We start from the raw sequence: 21,043 nt of genomic DNA on the forward strand, positions 1-21,043 counted from the left end.
CACCTGGCCCTGATTGGGGACGCTTGAACAGCTGCTGCCTCATCAGGCTGGGGCTGGATAAGAGCCCCAGGGGAAGGAAGCGGGGGAAGCTGGAAAGAGGAAAGCTGCAGTAGAGGAAAGACAGTGAGGGGAAGCAGAGAGAGATAGCTTGCCCCCTCTCTCCTGCTGGGGGACTGCAATAAGGGGACTACTTGTATGATGGAAAGGTGCAGAAAGCACAGCCTGTAAATAAAAGCACTGCATCTAAAGGTCTCTGTATGACTTTCTCAGCCTGGCAGGAGCCAGGAGGTCCCTGCAGAGACTCTGCTACAGTCTGTCAGGGAGGGTTTAGATATACTTAATCCTGCCTCAGCACAGGGGGCTGCACTAGATCACCTCTTGAGGTCCTTTCCAGCCCTGCATTTCTATGATGCTTACAACAAAAAGCTGACAATCGTTAAGCTGCGGAGACCACTGTCTACCATGCTGACCAATATTGTCTGTTTCCTTGAACTCCCCAATCTGTATCCCTTTATTGTCTCTTGATTTATAGATTGCAAGATCCTTAGGGCAGGGATTGTCTTTTTTTGTTGTTGTTCTTGTGTGACTGTACAGCTCCTACCACAATGAGGCCCTGGTCCATTAGTAAGGCTCATAGGCACTACAATAACTCCAATAGTAAATAAATAATAATGTTGGGGCTATTCGCAGTAATTTTCACAAAACATTTGATTTGAAAATCAATTTGAGAAGTGGATTAAACATAACGGTCATTTTTTAAAATATGAACCTAAGTAAAATGTAGAGTCTTGGTGAGGTTAGCTAAATTTATGATTCCTAACATAATTCAGTTTTCCAATGTTTGATATAAAATTTTAAGTTAAGACAAACATAATTCTTACCTTTATACAGTCCAAAATAACCATGTTACTGTGCATAAATACATAACAAATTTATTACTAAATGAGCAGTATTGCCAATGGGAGCTATATTCTTAACATTGTCTTTGTGGCATGAGTGTTGTTATACCTTAACTTTAGGAGATACGCAGAAAGGAAAAGAGAAAAGAAGTGTGTGACGGATCTGTTAATGGTTCTAAGTATGGTTTTATATGCTTTAGGAAAGAATTTCCTTTCCAACAACCCAAGGTGGCACATGCATAAATAAATAAAATACCAAAGCTTCAAAGTACCATTAAATAAGAGTCACCCCCTCCCCCATCCTGAAACACTTGCTGACATTAAAAGGAAAATAACAAAGCCTACATGAGCCAGTAGGCATTCACCTGTCTGACTGTTACAGAATACAGTACAATTTAAAATGGATTATTGGAATGAATAAGCATTAAAGAGGAGAACTTTTCTTGCCTGGGGTATTTATTTTGAGAGGCAGAATATTAGGTCATCATCATCATAAAGAAAATGGGTGAGGATATTTTGAACATAATTTGGTAGACTTCCACTCTAATTTCACAGATCCACCACTATTCCATTCCTCCAAAATAATGTGTTGCAACAGGAGGACTCCCTGGGGCTGACCCCGCAACACTGAAGTTAATAGAAGTTTTGCAGTGGGAGAGGGATTAGAGCCCCCTAATGAAGCTATGACAATTTACAGCTGCTCAGGATCTGTCCTCCCACTATTTTAACAGTTTCTAAAATATTAATTTGCACAGTTCTAAGTAAAGTCCAGTTAAAGTTACATGCACGATACTAACCGATGCCTTCCATTCATTTCCAAGCCCACCACAGGGCAAATAAAGCGTGCACACTGGATGTCATCATATTTATCACCTTTTGTGTTCCCTTTATCACCTTTCCAAGCTGGATTATCTGCAAGGTTCAGCTCTGTTACATTCTGAAAAAGACAAATGTAAGTTTTTAAGTTGTGTTCTCATGATGCTTGAGACATGTTGAAGTGGTGATGTGCCTGAAGATACATTTTCCTTTATGGCTTATTATATGAAGAAATGATGAAATTCAACAAAGACAAGTGTAAAGTACTACAGTTAGAAAGGAAAAATCAAATGCACAACTACAAAATGGAGACTAATTGGCGAGTGTATAGTACTGCTGAAAAGAATCTGGGGGTTATAGTGGAGCACAAACTGAATGAGTCAACAATGTGATGCAGTTGCATAAAAGGCTAATATTCCAAGGTATTTTAACAGGTGTGTCATCTGCAAGACACAGGAGGTAACTCTCCCACTCTACTCAGCACTGGTGAGGCCTCAACTGAAATACTGTGTCCAATTCTAGGCACCACACTTTAGGAAAGATACGGACAAACTGAAGAGAGTCCAGAGGAGAGCAACAAAAATGAAAAGGTTAAGAAAATCTGATATGAGGAAAGGTTAAAAAAAAACTGGGTATGTTTAGTCTTGAGAAAAGATAACTGAGGGGGATAACAGTTTTTCAATATGTTATGGCTGTATATAAAGAGAACTGTGATCAGTAGTTCTCCATGCCCACTGCAGGTGGGGCAAGAAATAATGGGCTTAATCTGTAGCAAGGGAGATTTAGATTAGATATTAGGAAAATCTTTCTAACTATAAAGGTAGTTAAATCCTGGAACAGGCTTCCCAGGTAGGTTGTGGAATACCAATCACTGGAAATTAAGAACAGGTTGGAGAAACACCTGTCAGGGATGGTCCAGGTTCACCTGGTTTTGCCTCAGCACAGGGTCCTGGACTTGATGGATTCACAAGGTTCATTGCACCCCTTCATTTCTATGATTCTATTTTATATTAGAGCTTGCCATTATAAATGTTATTGGAATGACATTTTAGGGTCACAGACACTGTACCAAGTTTTTATAAGTTCAGCCATACAGCAGCTCTGAAATTTTACAGCTGCAAAACTTTTGAGATACATCTGGCAGGGGAGACTCAGAATTCTATTCCTGACTGGCAGTGTTCTAACTGATAATTCTGTAGTACAGTATAAAGATTTAAAAATAAACTATTTACAAATTGGACATATTGGCTCAATATCAACTAGCCTCTTTCCCAGTTTAGCCTCACTGTGCCTCTCTTTACTCCACTGTTTAAAAGGTGATAATACCACCTATGTTACAGGAGTAGTATGGGATTGGTTATTTAATAGTGACATGCAAGATATCATGAACAAGGCTATGTTTTAGTCACAGGTATTTTTAGTAAAAGTCACGCGCAGTAAACAAAAATTCACGGCCCGAGACCTGTCCATGACTTTTACTAAAAATACCCATGACTGCAACTTGGGGGTCTGCCTGGGGGAGGATGGCCCAGATGGTGCGGGGGAGGGGCGCGGCAGCAGGCAGCCCGGGATCCCTGCTGGGGGGTGGGGGAATTTTGGCAGGGCCGGCAGGCTCCCTACCTGGCTCTGCGTCTCTCCCCCCAGCAGCAGCAGAGTTTGGGTGTGGGAGGGAGAAGGGTGTTGGGGCATGGGATGGGGTGAGGCGGGCTCTGGGTGGTGCTTACCTGGGGGGCTCCCCTGAAGCAGTGACATCACCCTCACTCAGCTGCTAGGCAGAGGCATAGCCAGGCAGCTCTGTGACAATCTCGCAGCCTTAATCATGAGCTATTCACAAAGCAAAGGGTGACCCAAATGCAGCTCTAAATTCTATGAGGGCAACTTATGTTTAATGCAGAAATGCAGCTTGTGAAGACAACACAGTACAGCATGCAATACTCCACTTCAGGGCAGGAAGAATGCCCGTTTGAATCAAGATGGAGTTTGGCAAACTGGGTGTGGTAGTTTCCACAGGTTGCACCCTCATAGTATAGAAGAAAGTGAGTGAAATCTGCTCCATTTTATACAGACTGGGTACAGACTTTGGCAATTTGAGAATGTGGCCATTAGTTAAAAGTATGAGTACCCGTACCTCTGCCATACAATATATCATAAAGAGCGATACCCTGCAATATAGCAACAGCGTCTCTGATATCGTAAGCAAACACAACTGCTACCAAAGTATCAAACTGCCTGGAAATGAGATGCTAAATTTACATGCTATAAGAATTTACAAAATTATTTGCTAAACTTTCCATTTTGAACTGGAAAAAGTGCGAGAACAGTACTTGAAAAAATAAGATATTAATTGGCTGCCTTTTAGAATCAGATTTAAATTTTGGCATCCACTTACCTTAATGCTCCTGATATAGGATGCAGCCTGCACAAGGGATTTATCAGATGACTTGTCCAGTAAAAATTCAATGATAGCATCTTTGTTATACAGCCTACAACATAAAATTTGCAGTCAAAATTCTGTGACTTTTATAAACTACATTTATTAAAAAATTAGTATTTTTATCAAGAAAGCTAAAGAAAAACAGTCATACCTTCCCAGCTCACAGGCTACAATTGGTCTCCTTAATTCTTCTTGACTCAGTGTGCAGTAGTACCACTGTGCCACTAATTCTGCATTTTTGTCAACCTGAAGGAAGAAAAAACATTGGTTTATCATTCATTTCAGATGGATTTTTCCAACTGGCAGGTTTATCGTTCAAACCTTTACATTTGAAACCAGCACCCACACCCTATAAAATGACAAGCAACCACCCTCCTGGCTCAAATTCACCTGATAAAATGCTTTTTCAAAACCTTTCAGTGAAGATTCTGCATATTTGCTAGGTTAGTGTTAGCCAAAACACTCGTTTCCCCTATATCTGACTTGGAGCCCAAACCTGCAAACCGTTACTCATGCAAGTAGCCCCACTGATTTCAACAGGACTCCTGACAAATGTGTAACTGCATGTGTAACCACTGCAGGATCAAAACATTAGATTATAAACTCAACCACGAAGATGTGGGGGAGGGACAGCAGGGGCAGTGTCTTCTAGTGCTGTGGTTTTTCAACCTCTAGTCTGCGGACCACTGGGAGTCTGAAGACTGTGTCTAAGGGGTCTGCGAAAAGTCGTCATTATCACAGAACAGCAGTTTTTAACCTTGGATCCACAGACTGTCTAAGACTTCCAAAGGGGTCCGTGCCTCCATCTGAAATTTTTTAGGGGGTCTACAAATGAAAAAAAAGTTGAAAACCACTGTTCTAGTGGTTCCCATCCTTTCTGTTGGAGCCCCTTCCTTGGGGTGGATTGACAAAGTAAATAGCAGGTGAGTTCCATGCTGTGCAATAAGTAGCACTCTCTGCCCGTTTTAATGGCATGAAGTTTAGCTTCATTCCCATAACAAGCCGTCACAAAAGAATGCCGTGTTCGCTTAGTGTGAGATAAAGAACCACCTCCACCTGGAAAAACACGCTGCAGCCTCACACTGCCCCCCCGGTGTCTGCAGAGGGAGAGAGAATCCAGAGGAGTTTGCAGTCGCCAGCTCCAAGACTCTGGGGCTATTTCCCTAAGAGTCACTAACAGGATTACAGCGGAGAACTCCAGCTGTTTTAACATAGAATATCAGGGTTGGAAGGGACCTCAGGAGGTCATCTAGTCCAACCCCCTGCTCAAAGCAGGGCCAATCCCCAACTAAATCATTCCAGCCAGGGCTTTCTCAAGCCTGACCTTAAAAACCTCTAAGGAAGAAGATTCCACCACCTCCCTAGGTAATACATTCCAGTGCTTCACCTCCCTCCTAGTGAAAAAGTTTTTCCTAATATCCAACCTAAACCTCTCCCACTGCAACTTGAGACCATTACTCCTTGTTCTGTCATCTTCTACCACTGAGAGCAGCCTAGATCATTCCTCTTTGGAACCCCCTTTCAGGTAGTTGAAAACAGCAATCAAATCCCCCCTTATTCTTCTCCTCTGCAGACTAAATAATCGCAGTTCCCTCAGCCTCTCCTCAGAAGTCATGTGCTCCAGGCCCCAATCATTTTCGTTGCCCTCCGCTGGACGTTTTCCAATTTTTCCACATCCTTCTTGTAGTGTGGGGCCCAAAACCGGACAGAGTACCCCAGATGAGGCCTCACCAAAGCCGAATAGAGGGGAATGATCACGTCCCCTCGATCTGCTGGCAATGCTCCTGCTTATACAGCCCAAAATGCCGTTAGCCTTCTTGGCAACAAGGGCACACTGTTGACTCATATCCAGCTTCTCGTCCACTGTAACCCCTCGGTCCCTTTCTCCAGAACTGCTGCCTAGCCATTCGGTCCCTAGTCTGTAGTGGTGCATGGGATTCTTCCATCCTAAATGCAGGACTCTGCGCTTGTCCTTGTTGAGCCTCATCAGATTTCTTTTGGCCCAATCCTCTAATTTGTCTTGGTCCCTCTGTAGCCTATCCCTACCATCCAGCATATCTACCACTCCTCCCAGTTTAGTGTCATCTGCAAACTTGCTGAGGGTGCAATCCACACCATCCTCCCGATCATTAATGAAGACATTGAACAAAACCAGCCCCAGGACCGACCCTTGGGGCACTCCGCTTGATACCGGCTGCCAACTAGACATGGAGCCATTGATCACTACCCGTTGAGGCAGACGATCTAGCCAGCTTTCTATCCACCTTATAGTCCATTCATCCAGCCCATACTTCTTTAACTTGCTGGCAAGAATACTGTGGGAGACCATGTCAAAAGCTTTGCTAAAGTCAAGGAACAACACGTCCACTGCTTTCCCCTCATCCACAGAGCCAGTTATCTCGTCATAGAAGGCAATTAGATTAGTCAGGCATGACTTGCCCTTGGTGAATCCATGCTGACTGTTCCTGATCACTTTCTTCTCCTCTAAGTGCTTCAGAATTGACTCCTTGAGGACCTGCTCCATGATTTTTCCAGGGATTGTGGTGAGGCTGACTGGCCTGTAGTTCCCTGGATGATCCTCCTTCCCTTTTTTAACTCTGATCCTGACCCTAACTGTTTTACTGGGGGAATCCCCTGGCTTCCTGTTCAAACCTCGACTGCAGCTCCAGCTCCCCCTCAGTGACCAGGTTTTCCACACTCCGGGTGGGGGTCCAATCCTCCCCGTGCCCCGCGGACCGGGCCAGCCGCCCCCAGACATGACTCCCTGGAGCACACTCCTACCTTCTCGACCTTCCGAGGCCCTTTCACTAATTCGTGTCTCTTGGGGATGGTCCCCCCGTCGCAACCCATCGTTCCCCTCCAAGCTGCACTTCCGCGTCGACCCCCTCCAACAACAAACGTACTTCCGGCAGGATGAAGAGTGCTTCCGGCGCACGAGGATGACGCACCAGGGAATCGGGTTGCTAAGGTCCCCTAGCAACCAGTCACACAAAGGGCGGGGGAAGGGGAGGAGGTTAAGGCTCCGGTGTTGAGCTCTGTGTCCGCTCCTGTATGGGTTCAGTGGCTGGTGGGAGCGCCCGTCCTGCTCCCACACCAGGGCCCTGGGAAACACGCACCGTACCACAGAGCCCAGCAGGGCCCCCACATGTCACCCCAGACCTGCACGCAAAGGCACCGGGGGTTGGGCCCTGGCACATGGGAATGGCACTGACATGCAGCCACATGGGGTGCGCTGACACCTGGGGATGAGTACTAACATAGGGGTACAAGGGGATGGGCACTAGGGTTGCCAAGCCTCCAGGATTGTCCTGGAGTCTCCAGGAATTAAAGATTAATCTTATGTCATGTGATGAAGCCTCCAGGAATACATCCAACCAAAATTGGCCACCCTAGTGGGCATTGAGATATGGGGGTGGGCACTGAGATATTGATGCATGGAGATGGGCCCTGGGCCACGGGGATGGGCACTGACATACAGGCACATGGGGATGGGCACACTAGGATGGCACAAACGTAGGGGGATGGGCACTGGCATGAAGGCACACAGGGACAACATGGGTGCCTTAGGGTTGCCACTTGCCCAAGTCTTCCCAGGATCATCCCTTTTTTGAGGTAGCTAGCCTGGAAATCTGTAAGGCTCCTCAGTATACACTGCCAGCTGTCCAGTTTTTATGGGGGTCAGGATTGTGCCGGATGTCGTGGGTTTTTGCACCTCAGAGGTGGCAACCCTCGGGCGTATGGGGATGGACATTGGCATAGAGGCACACAAGGACAGCACGGGCACATAGGCATTGGGGACACTGGGCATGGCCACTAGGTAACTCGAGGGGATGGAAGACCACAAGTCTCGATGAAGCCTCCTCGCACTAGGCCCAAGTGTCCTTGGCTCCATCCCTCCCCGACCCCCCCAAGGCATTCGCAGCAGTTATGCTGAGGATCTGCGACAATATGTTGCAAAGTCAGACTGCCTGAAACTAAACAAGGCCAAACAGGGCAGATATGGCAGAACAATGCTGAACAAAGCAGCTTTATATCTATAGTTTAATAGATGGTACAGAGAACAAGGGAACTAGCTGGTAACTGGATTGGCTGGCTATATGGATACTTAGGGCAGCTTCCTATTGGATAAGTATGCTGAAGAAAGGATGTATAAAAGCCTGTGTAACTTCCTGCTCTGGGTGCAGGATTTGAGATTCTATTCTCCCTGTACCTTCTTTGAAGGTACAAATAAATTTTTCTGCTTCTCCACCCCGTTGTGATTATTGGGTGATGCATACCGGGCAACGAACTCCTGCTGTTGCTTGCCTCTGGCACTGGGTGCCGGCAACATAGGGATGGGCACTTACATCTTGGCAAACTGAGAGGCACAGGTATAAGGGCCAGACACTAGCATGTAGGCACACAGGGACAGCACAGGCACAAAACACAGAGGACTGGGCACTGGCATGTAGGCACACATAGGCACATGGGGATGGACATTGGCATATTTGCACACACGGATAACACACAAAGACAGGTCCTGGCACACAGGGACAAACACCTGGGCCTGGGGACATGAGAACAAGTAAACAGAATGGAGTCATGCACTGGCAGGCATGAATGAAAGATGTATGTAAATAAAATGAGCCCTTTTCTGAACCTTTTTCAGATTTCATTGGCCAGCATCTGAGAACAGACTGCCTTTAGGGTCTCTCTTTTGTGGACCTTTGACCTTGATTTATGTGAGTGTGAATGCAAAGCAGCAATAGTGATGTCTCTCTCTCCCTGTCTGTCTCTCTTACACACACACTTCTCATGCAGTTCTTTTTACCTCCTCAATCTCCTTCACCTTCACAAAACAAAAAGGTCAAATTTTGCTGCCCTTACTCTGGCAAAATTCCCATTGACTTCAATGGGAATTTTTCCAGTGTTAAGATTGCAGAATTGTGGTCCATTGTGAGCCCTCATGTATCCATCCAGTAAATTTCTAGATCCATTCAGACCATGTCCTTAGTGCTGAGACTCTAAAAGGATGACAGTCATCATGTGGACACCCTCTCACTGAGAACTAGATTAAGACTAGGTTTCACATAGGCCACTGAAAGAGGCAGCAGAAAGGTTAAATTTAAACAAACAGCCTAAAAGTAAAAAGTACTATATCCTTCTACCAAATCCTGGGCCAGTCTCTTTAATAAACCATTTTCATTATATTAAGACCCTTGTGTTTTTTAGTTATTTACTCTTGTACTTGAATGTGATGCTTGCAATACTGTTTATAGTGCAATGAAATTTTCCTTTAAAACCCCACCAATGATTACTGTTGGATGTTGTGCAGTAAAATTACTTGCCCATTTTATATTTGAAAATCCCCACCTTAACATGTATCCTTTTCTACTCTTTCTTCGTTGATAAGAATAACAAATAGTAACAGTTATGTTGGTGTTCAGTTTCTTTCCAGAGAAAATACTACTGAAACTTCCACATCAAAGGGCCTACTTCTGCCCTGGATTTATACATGTACTATATTAGACTTCTTTGTGGTTGTTTGTTAGGCGCTCTTCACTAAGCTATAGCTCAGAGTTACAAAACCTACTTAATTGATACCATCATGTAAACTGATTCAAAGCAGGCTTTGTTTGTTTTTATTTTTTGTTTTGGTAAGAAGGTTCTAAAATTAAAATGCTTTCAGAAAACACTGTTAGGAAAATATGGGGAAATGAACAAACAACTGGTTCAGATATTAGTCTGAACTTAGAGGATCAATAATAGCCTCATGGCTACTTGTTCCTGTTCTCGCTCCCTTTTCTTGCATCAAATAACTGGAAAGAGATCCTAAACCAAATACCCTATCTTCTGCTTGGCCCAATTAAGTCTGTAAGAGAGTTGTTAAGGACATAGGCACAACATCATTTTTGCAATGGTATATTGATAAATTAAAACTATTTTTATCAATATGTTATTTATTAATGTTTTGTGAACAACAAAAATTGTAAAACTCATTTAAAAGGGAAAACAGAAGAACAAAATTAAACATCAGAAATGCAGAGAACAAATTTCTGCAGATATCAGGCCAGGCCAAAATATGTACAGTGTGCTCAAAATAAAGAACGGCTTAAATATTTTTTCTTTGCACTTCCATTGGAAATCTGTCTGAATGCAGCTGTTTCAGCAATGCATTCTGTTGCATGTTGGAACATTACACTGAGACTTAGCCAAATTTTCTTTACAGGCACAAATTGCACCCGAATTTTTGCATCCACAAATGAATTGCGACTACAAATGATGGCAAAACTAACTGCCTGCTTATCAGAAGCAAATTATACAGATAGAAGTTGTACCTACAAAAGGAAAACAAGACTTGAAAATTTAAGCCATATTTGAAAAAAAATAAATTAATTGGTAAAAAAAATACAAAACAACACACAAAAACCTATCTAGGTGTTTATATGGCCTCCATCACTGTAATAGCTGAGCACCAGAAGAGAGAGAAATCATACAAAAATCATTGGCTCAAATTCCTCAACTATGCAGAATTGTCCTCAAAATGAGTGCACATGTATCCTGCATTACTGTGCACCCATATTCTGGCCAGCAGCAACCCAATAAACAGATTATTCCTGTCTTGACATTCACCCTAATTTTGCATGAACAGCCTGCATGGATCTTATGTGTGTTTTGTGATCGTAAACATGCTGACCATGTTCCCTAAACTTTGAGGCCAATTCTGTAATGGTCCATTATAGCTTCTCCCATGGAAGACCTGTGAAGCAGTTGCTCCTTGGGTTTAGATGAGAGCCAGTATGGGGAGTCCAATCATTTCTCTATGGTGCTGGGTATAGGTTTTCTGTGGCCTATATACACATCATCTGCCAGAATTTGTTCCATACTGTGCTCATAACATTGTAATATGAAAGATCTGTAAATGACATTTTATTAAAAAATCTGTAGTTTAAAACAAATACGGTAAACAATCCCCTGGAAAAGAGAGAATGATGATGGCTTCACATAACAATGTATCACAATTTATATCTTGGTCTGTTATCAGGAAAACCAGTACAACACTTACATTTCCAAGTGAAAAAGAATAGAAAAATATATTTATCTGCTTTGTTTGGAAAGATAAGAAATCAGACAAATAATAAAATAAGTGTATAACCATACTCTATGGAAATTTTTGCCAAGCCATTCCAATGATTGATTGGAAGGGTTGACTCAGCATTTTCCAGATAGTGCTCTAAACTGTTGTGTGGAAAGTACAAATTCGATTCCTGGTCATAGTGGGTATCTCTACACAGCCCGTGGGAGTCAGCCTCCTAGCCTAGGGTGATAGACTCGGGGTAGCTGGCTTTCACCAGCACTCTAAAAATAGGTGTATAAACAGTGATTTGAAATTGCAGCTTGGGCTGGAGCACAATCTGTAAAGTCTAGGAGGGGTTGAGTTTCACATTCTGAGGTCCAGACCAAGCTGTCACTTCAACGTGCTGTCTATACATCTGTTTTTAGAGCACCAGAACATGTCCCACTAACCCAAATCTGTCAACCTGGACTGGGAGGATTGTTGCCGCAGCCTGTGTAGACATTCCTCAGGGCCTTAGTACACCTTTCATTGCCCAACAGCAACCTCGACAGGGTATGGCTGATTTAAGACTGGAATTTGGGTTCTTTGTGGAGTCCTGTCTTCCTCGGCTCTCAGGATACCATAGTTGAGGGGTTAAAACCCAGAAATCGGGGGAGATCCTAAAGTTTTCACCAGGATTCTCTTCTAAGAATGGAAAGGCTTCTTCATTCCATCATTGCCCTAAACTGCTGAGTGTATTTAGACAGCTCATCAGCTTGATTTTGAAGTTCCTGTATGGCACCTGTCTTTGGATACTGCACTGCTGCATTTTTGGTGGCAACAGCCAAGTTCTTCAGCAGGCTACAAAACTGGCTGCTGCTGCAGAGGATGTCATTCCGAATATCCTTTTCTTGAGTTTCCTGACAGAGAGAATCCACCAACTTTTGTCCCACCATAATGATCAGTTTGCTCTGTGCTATGAAGACTTCTGGCGGTTGATTATTGCTAAGACTACTGGTAAATACACTAATGGCCTTATGAAGGGCATCAAAATACAGTCTACAATTTTCTGAGAGAGTGATTTTCTTTGCCAAGTCCAGGTTGCTCTGAATATTATGCTTTTTTGAAGGTGGGAAAACCTAAAAAAGGGAAAAGAAAACAAGAAAGACATTCAGTTTGGTAACACAGAGATTGTTTCCTTATCCACTTTATCCTGTATTCTCCTGTAGTTTCAATTAAATAAATTATTCTTCACGTTGCTGCAGCTGATTTGCCGCAGCTCCAAAATTGTCACAGCCTGGAGACCTTTCGTAATTATAAAGCACTATTTCTAGCTTTGGTAGGCCATGAAATATCAGATCTTAAAATGATATGATCCTAATTGTAATCTACCTTTTGCCCACATACTTACACTTCACTTACAACATGATTTTAGTAGTGGATGTCACAAGAACTGTTGGAGTTAAAAATCAATGCTTTAAAAAGGCTGAACACTTGGAATTCTAGTTTTCAAATGCTATAAAGTATTTAGGCCTGATTGTACAGGGTATTGGCTTCACGGGAGTTGTGGGTAATCAGAATTCTGAAAATCAAGGGTTTCATCTCTTATTGTGGCCATTGAGATATTAGCTGGTTCAGTCATACTCAAAATAAAGTGAAAAAGGCAAGACAGTAAATAATGCTATGATTTAAAATTCCAGGCTTTCACGACATGAGGATTAGAAGCACTTCCCTAGACTAGTACAAATGTTTTCAGGACTTGTAAATTGTTCCAAGCACTGGTCCTGGACAAAAGATCAGTAAAAAAAAATCCCTTCATAAAAAATTGATTTTTCCAGTCAAATTCTAGCTTTTTAAAATGTTAGCAAGGTGTAGAAGCCATATATAACTTCAGGGACCGAAAGCCTTTACTAGCAACAATTTTCAAAATCAGAAATACCTTTGTTTTTAAATCTGCATTCTTCTTTGCCATCTCTTTAGCTGAAAGGGTTTTTTTCACCTGTTCCAACCCAGGAGACTTCTGAAAAATGAAAACACTTGAAATGATTTATATATTGTTTCAACATACTACGGGTTTTGTTTCATATAGCGCTATAAGAATTCCTTGTTTTAAAAATTACATGCAGTCAAAATGTTGCTACTGTATAGAATGACACCTGCTGTTAGAAACATAATGTGATCAGCTGTAATTTCTACTACAAAATTTAGGAGCTGACCCTGAAAGGAGTAGTAGCATCGGGCCCATTATCAGTGAACTACTTCCAGCTAATGTCAGTATATGTTACGACAGAGCCATTTGCTGTCTGATATTTGTTCTGTGTACTCTGTTCCCAGAGTAACTTCCAATATTGTTTAAGTCTAGATATTATTTCCTGACATTTGACTGAAATACTTTCCCTCTTTCCGAGTTTTATACTGCTGCCCATAGTATCTGAGTGCCTTCCGAGTAAAAGCAAGAGCTAGAACAATGTTCCTAGTGAGCTTCTTGGACTCTCTGGCATTTCTCCCTTTCTGGGAAAATTACTCAACTGACAAGCACCTGGAAAATTAATAAATAGGTCAGTTAATCTACAGTATGAGATTAAGTTGCTTAGACCATTTGGTTTGTGTGTTAACACCTTTTGTAAATTACCCCTAAACTGCAAAACGTTTGCTAACAAATCACAAACAGGGCAGCTGACATTTCCGGCATCTGGGCACCATAGTTGATGTGCACCGAAAACACAAAATTGTGCCATAACTATTAACGTTGAATATGCTGACACGAAACAAATAGCACCCTAAAGAAACACATTGTTTGAAGCTGGGCTGAAATTTTAGCCCTAAGCATATCTGGGTGGTGAGGTTCAAGATCTGCTCTCTATGAATGGACAAGCCCCACTTCTCTAGTCCTTCTATATTTGACTGGCTGTCATGGTTGTGGCTGCTGTGGCATTCGTAGCCATAGACCTCCCAAAAGCCTGGAGGTAGGCAATCAGGCTAGCAGGTGAAATTGAATATAAACCAAAGCGAGGTTTGTGGTAAAGCAAAGTTAAAATAGAGCAAGTAAACTTACCTGCAAACAACATGAAGCAGAAAATTGGCAGCAAATCATGTTATACTGACCTGTAACTGAACATAATCACAGTCTTCAGTGACATTTTCTCTTGATTTCTCAGAAGAGACTTTATTTTTGTTTGGTTTATCCAAAGTATTTCTTTGGAGTGAATTCAGTTCTATTCTTCTGGGTATTGGGATCGGTTTTGCCATTTTACGGTCTGTATCAATTTTTGGTGACTTCGTCTCTTGTTCCTTGCAATTCTTTTTGAAGAGAAGCTTTCCATTAGCTATGATGATAGAAACAAATCTCTTGATATCATCTGGAATTGTGCGGGCTACCATAACAAACCGATCAAGATCATCTGGGTTATTCTGAGGTTTCTTAATGACCAGAACTTCCAGTGACCAGTTGCAGTTATTTAGTGCTTCCCTTGTTTCTACCAAGATCTGGAATGAGTCTGTAAGAATTTTCAGCTGTGTTGTAATTCTGGTTTGAAGGTTATTGTCAGTGACGCAAGAGGCATTCACCTTGATGGCTTGAGCAAAATCCAAGAATTCTCCCAAAGATTCTTTTATGTGATCAATTGCTCTATGGATTTCCTCAAGGTTTGTCTCCAGGTGTTCCTGGAATCTCCACTTACTGCTTACAAAAATCATCAGACTTGCAACTGAACTGGATACACTGTGCTGCAGCTTGGTCAATGTCTCTATGGCTAAGTCAAGCTCCAATTTAATTTCTTTTGCAGGTTCTTCTGATGATGACATAGAAGAGGACTCAGCAGAAGTGCTTGATGATGTAGATAGGGTGCTGGTTCTATTGTCCACACTGGAAACTGATAATCTGTCTTGTTCTAATTTGGCATCTTTTGACAGCTGTGGAGGAATGTTGTAAGTATGGTTTCCAAAACTACTGTTGTTTTTTTCAGTCCCTTTCCTGTGTTGTAAAGCAGTAGGCAGCACTTTTGGAATATCATAAACATTTTGTTCAGAGTTCTGTTGCTCAACCCTTGGAGTCAGAAAGCTTGGTGGAACATGATAGTTACCGTTTTGCTGCAAAAGTAACATGTTACGTGAGGATGGTACATTATAACGAGGGATGTCAGGAAAGGTTAATTTTCTCTGGGTTGGTGGAACATCATACATTTGTGGATTCACTGATTTGCTTTTGATATTTGTTGGTGGAACATTTTGCAAACTAGAACCATATCTGGCTGGTGGTACATCATACAGCACCTGCTTTTCCAGGGAACGATCGGAAGGATCTTTTTTTAAACCCATTTTTTCAGGTGATACTGGAATATCGTAAGTCCATTCTGACTTCCGAGGATTTGGCAAGGTATTATAATGACCCAAAGATTTTATTTGAGACAAACTTTGTAGTGAAATGTCATGGTCTCTTGTGGTTGTGGGGGGGACATCATACACCTGGAAAGCAGTACACAAGGTTTACAAGCGGCATTTAGAAATATAAGGTCAGATGCAGAGGCATAGGTCAATGAAATCAATGGAGCTATGCCGATTTACACCAGGTGTGGCTCTGGCACCTAGTTCTAATTCTGCTCCCTCTCTGAAATGCACAATCACATTGCAAATAGGAAATATCTAATATTTTGACCAAGTATATTTTTGTCACATCCACAGATGATCAAACTGTAAGGTAATGTTGATCAAGGATAGTATTAGATAGTGCAGTGAACAAGATTTCATGACCCTCTTAACTAGCAGAACTGATTCCAATCTCTTTAATTTCCAGTAGTCATACAAACATATGCACACATGCAAATTAAAAAAAAATGCACAACTGACCACACTAAAATAATTGCACTGTGTTTACATTTTCAAAGGCTTCCTGAGATGCATACAGATCTTATTCAGTGGCATACAATAGCTGCTTGTGTACATCTGACCTCTACAGCTTGAAAAATGATGACTGATTCTGGTGCAATAAGGCCAGTAGTAAGAATAATATACACTTTGGGCCAGATGGTGCTTTGCTGCTTCACAAGGGTGGTGGGGAGGGAGTTCAAGATGCAACTGGAGTGTGCAGTCGCTGGGCACAATTGCAGCGTTTGTGATTTGCCAAGGTTTCCAGGGGTGCAAGACACCCTCAAAAGTGGCAAGGAAGAGGTGGGTCCCTGACTTTCCCCCCTTCATTGGACCATGTAGCTGGCCAGATATACAAGGTGTGGGCAAGCTGCACCTCTAATGGCTCCCCTGAACAATGGGATGCTCACTGAGGCACAATCCCTCCCAGAGTTTAAGCTGGGGTGTGGCGCTTAATACTACATCCAAAGCAGGCCAGTCCATGCATCACGACTGAGCCTACAGTTTTCACTTTTCACCCAAGGATCTCAAAATGCTTTACAAATACTGGTGAAGTCTCACCACATCCCCATGAGGTGTAGGTATTATGTATTTCAAATTGTAAGTTCTTTGGGACATGGATCTCATTATCTATTTGGCTATCCTTGTAAAGCTCCCAGCACACTTTTTGGCATGATACAATTATTATTATTAATAATATAATTCCTATTTTTAAGTGGATACACTGTGATATGCATAGATTAGGTGTCTTGCCCAAGGTTGTGCAGTGAGTCATTGGCAGAGCTGGATACAGTCATGTCGACTAGCTGTAACCACTAGACCACACTCTCATTTTACAATACAATGCAAGTTATTCGATTCTGTTTCAAGGTTACAAACATGCAGATATTCAAGAATATAAGAATCTGACATCACTTTTACTTACCAAATAGTTTCTTGAGTCACCTTTTTTGGTGACAATGTCACTTTAAATACAGTAAGCAAACAAATACAATGATAGTTCCATCTTCAGCAGGTATCCAGTATAACTAGTCTCATTTCTTACTTTAAACTTACTTAATATTAAAAGTAAGAAATCCACCAAATGTGATCTAGTTTAAATTACTATAAAATGGATGCACAACTGGCTGAAAAAACACACTAAAAGAATAGTTATCAATGGATCAATGGTTCACTGTGAAACAGGAAGGACATATCTATTGGGGTTCTGTGGGAGTCTGTTTTGGGTCAAGTACTATTCAACATTTTAATTAATGACTTGGATAATGGAGGTTTCAGAGTAGCAGCCGTGTTAGTCTGTATCCGCAAAAAGACAAGGAGGACTTGTGGCAATTTAGAAACTAACAAATTTATTTGAGCATAAGCTTTCGTGAGCTACAGCTCAGTGGAGAATACACTTATAAATTTCCAGATTACATCAAGACAGGAGGTGTTGCAAGTACTTTGGAGGACAGGTTTAGAATTCAAAATGATCTTGACAAATCAGAGAATTGATCTGAAATCTATAAGATTAAATTCAATACAAGAAAATGCAAAGTGCACTTAAGAAAAAAAAGCACAAATACAAAAATGGGAAATACAAAAACGGCTAGGTAATACTACTGTAGAGGAGGCTTTGGGGAGAGGGTTATAGTGGATCACAAATTGAATGTGAGTCAGCAATGTAATGGAGGTGCAAAAAAGGCTAATACTCTAGGGTGTATTAAAGGAGCATTGTATGTAAGACTTGGGAGGTAACTGTCATGCTGTACTCTACTGGAGTACTGTGTCCAGTTTGGGGCACCACCCATTAAGAAAGATGTGGACAAAATGGAGAAAGTCCAGAGGAGAGAAACAAAAATGATAAAACGTTTAGAAAACCTGATCTACGGAAAAGTTTAAAAAATGGGTATGTTTAGACTTGAGGAGAAGAAGACCAAGGGGGGATATGTTAAGGGCTGTTATAAAGAGGACCGTGATCAACTGTTCTCCATGTCCTCCAAAGGTAGGAAAAGAAATAATGGGCTTACTCTGTAGCAAGGGAGATTTAGGTTAGATATTAGGAAAAACTTTTCAACTATAAGGACAGTTAAGTTCTGGGTTAGGTTACCAAGGGAGTTTGTGGAATCTCCATCACTGGAGTTTTTTAAGAACAGGTTAGACAAACACCTGTCAGGGATCATCTTGGACAGGTGCACTTGACCCTGTCTCAGCACAGGGGGAGGGACTAGATACCCCTCAAGGTCCCTTCCAGTCCTACATTTCTATGGTTCTATGATATTAAAGAAATGTAACATTGACGTAGTGCTGTTTTTATGTTTATTCTTCTTGGCAGATTGATGGCACTTAACTATTGTGCTGGTGCTCCACCTCACATCAGAGGCATATACAGCATATTAGTATAACCATACACCCTTTCATGTGTTCTGCTGTATGAGTGTGAAAGTATTAATGAAAGATTATTCTCTGCCATTCAGTGAGTAACACTTACACTGCCCACTGGAGAGTCTTGCTGGACATGGATTTTTGCCTTTTCTGGGCTGGATGGGATGTCATAAAGCTGTTGCTGCTCTTCCTGGATATATTCTTTGAAGAGGATCGGCATAGAGCCCTTTCTGGCTGTGGGTGGAGTGGCACACCTCTAATAAAATACAAAAGTAAGGTTGACTTAAATACTGTTTATCACTGCACCAACTTGAAGACTTAGGGTCATAACTGCCTTAAGTTCATGCAAGTATTCTGTGTGTGTACTCAGAGCAGGATCCAGTTCTTAGAATCTACAGAACTGTTGAATAATATCATAATGCTGTAGGGAGGGGAGATGGGCACTAGGTGGCGCAGTAGGATGTTACAGTTAATTCTTGAGGATTTGGATCCAGATATATTATTTTAAAAAATGTATCAAATTTAAAAGAGAATCAGATTCTTATTGGGTTTTTTTAACTTTCATATAGAATTCTCTACCAATCTTTATAGCAGAGTTCAAACAATAAATGAATAAAAAAGTTATAATTTACTTTTAAATTTTATAACACCGTTGCATATGATAAGGACTCAGAAGTCCTGAATTCCAGTCCTACTTGATGGACATATTCAGTGACATGACAGGACTCACCTGAGTGAATAGGGCTATTCGGTGTTGTGGTGATGGAACATCATAAACCTCACTTTTTATACATGGTATGGAGGCCCGAGATGGTGTGGGAAGAGTAAACTGGTGCTTGAGGGGGAAAAAAGAAGAACGTAATGAGAAAGTTGAAGTGATCTTAGGGCATCTTTGAGAATGTGATGAGTCTCATGGCCATTGCTGGAAGAATTCCTTTTGGGGTGTTAATTAAAAAGCTTCTGTCAAATATTCACTGGCCCTAAACTTGAAAACTGCTCACTGTCTGCCTATTAAACAGACAGGGTTTATTTTTCCTATAATTCCCCTTTACTAGTATTTCCACTCTATTTCAGAGATGAATTATTGCCAGATTAAAGGCCTCACATATATATATTGCCTCACATATAGCCCAGGAAATATAAAAGATGTGTAGTGAATCAGTCCTGATCCAGGTACCAACTAGATCTTTTGGCTCCCAAAAAGTAAAACTGAAAAGAGATCCATGGGGTTTCTACTCCAGCTTTCCTATGGGTACAGGAACATAAGAACATAAAAACGGCCTTACTGGGTCAGACCAATGGTCCATCTAGCCCGTATCTTGCCTTCCGACAGTGGCCAGTGCCAGGTGCCCCAGAGGGAATGAACAGAACAGGTGATCATCAAGAGATCCATTCCCTGTCGCCCATTCCCAGCTTCTGGCAAACAGAGGGTAGGGACGCTTCAGAGCATGGTTTTCAAGTGAGAGGAGATTATAGTGGGCGGTAGCACCAGTATTTTTAAAGTATGTGGTGCTGTAAAGGAGGTTGGACTTCTCTCAGAAGGAGCAAACCTGTTGTTCTCACCTCTTCCTCTGGTCCTGTCCAACTCCTAGAGCACATGAGTCTGATGGGGGAGCTCTAATGCATAGACCTGTTACAGATTTATTTCATTGTTTGCTTGAAACGTTGTTTTAAGAGGCATAAGAATGAAAATACCGCCATGACGGGAGGCTGTGGATATGTTTAGTTAAAATGCTATCAGAGTGCAAATAGATATGAACACTGGGAAAAGGATTTTTCACCCACTCCAAAACCACCCTGAATTTTGTCTATTCAGCAATGAGACGCCCTTGAAACTGCACAGTGGGTCTATAAATCACAGAATCATAGAACATCAGGGTCGGAAGGGACCTCAGGAGGTCATCTAGTCCAACCCCCTGCTCAAAGCAGGGCCAATCCCCAACTAAATCATCCCAGCCAGGGCTTTCTCAAGCCTGACCTTAAAAACCTCTAAGGAAGAAGATTCCACCACCTCCTTAGGTAACCAATTCCAGCACTTTACTACCCTCCTAGTGAAAAAGTTTTTCCTAATATCCAACCTAAACCTCCCCCACTGCAACTTGAGACCATTACTCCTTGTTCTGTCATCTGCTACCACTGAGAACAGTCTAGATCCATCTTCTTTGGAACCCCCTTTCAGGTAGTTGAAAGCAGCTATAAAATCCCCCCTCATTCTTCTCTTCTGCAGACTAAACAATCCCAGTTCCCTCAGCCTCTCCTCAGAAGTTATGCGCTCCAGCCCCCTAATAATTTTTGTTGCCCTCCGCTGGACGTTTTCCAATTTTTCCACATCCTTCTTGTAGTGTGGGGCCCAAAACCGGTCATAGTACTCCAGATGAGGCCTCACCAAAGCCGGATAGAGGGGAATGATCACGTCCCTCGATCTGCTGGCAATGCTTCTACTTATACAGCCCAAAATGCCGTTAGCCTTCTTGGCAACAAGGGCACACTGTTGACTCATATCCAGCTTCTCGTCCACTGTATCCCCTAGGTGCTTTTCTGCAGAACTGCTATCTAGCCACTTGGTCTCTAGTCTGTAGCAGTGCATGGGATTCTTCCATCCTAAATGCAGAACTCTGCACTTGTCCTTGT

At 42.2% G+C, this 21,043-nt stretch overlaps 2 protein-coding genes across 4 annotated transcripts in view; both read right to left on the minus strand.

Moving 5' to 3' along the window:
- RTF2 (replication termination factor 2) overlaps positions 1-7,074 on the minus strand; it is a 51,232-nt gene extending 44,158 nt beyond the window's left edge. The window contains exons 1-4 of one of the 2 annotated variants that reach the window (XM_073309301.2): positions 6,931-7,074; positions 4,301-4,395; positions 4,105-4,198; positions 1,697-1,836 (exon numbers count right to left, since the gene is read on the minus strand). In XM_073309301.2, coding sequence (XP_073165402.1) covers positions 1,697-1,836; positions 4,105-4,198; positions 4,301-4,395; positions 6,931-6,999 — 398 coding nt within the window. In that variant the 5' untranslated portion in view covers positions 7,000-7,074. The remainder of the gene's footprint in view (positions 1-1,696; positions 1,837-4,104; positions 4,199-4,300; positions 4,396-6,930) is intronic. The other variant, XM_073309300.2, reaches the window with a different exon arrangement.
- A 1,804-nt stretch (positions 7,075-8,878) lies between these two features.
- The window catches only part of CASS4 (Cas scaffold protein family member 4), a 35,322-nt gene continuing 23,157 nt past the window's right edge, over positions 8,879-21,043 (minus strand). For both annotated transcript variants that reach the window (XM_073309302.2, XM_073309303.2), the window contains exons 3-7: positions 19,143-19,247; positions 18,519-18,668; positions 14,291-15,649; positions 13,125-13,205; positions 8,879-12,324 (exon numbers count right to left, since the gene is read on the minus strand). In XM_073309302.2, the coding sequence (XP_073165403.1) occupies positions 11,911-12,324; positions 13,125-13,205; positions 14,291-15,649; positions 18,519-18,668; positions 19,143-19,247 (2,109 nt within the window). In that variant the 3' untranslated portion in view covers positions 8,879-11,910. The remainder of the gene's footprint in view (positions 12,325-13,124; positions 13,206-14,290; positions 15,650-18,518; positions 18,669-19,142; positions 19,248-21,043) is intronic.

Source organism: Lepidochelys kempii, chromosome 13 (assembly GCF_965140285.1).
Source record: "Lepidochelys kempii isolate rLepKem1 chromosome 13, rLepKem1.hap1, whole genome shotgun sequence".
NCBI classification, from domain to species: domain Eukaryota; kingdom Metazoa; phylum Chordata; order Testudines; family Cheloniidae; genus Lepidochelys; species Lepidochelys kempii.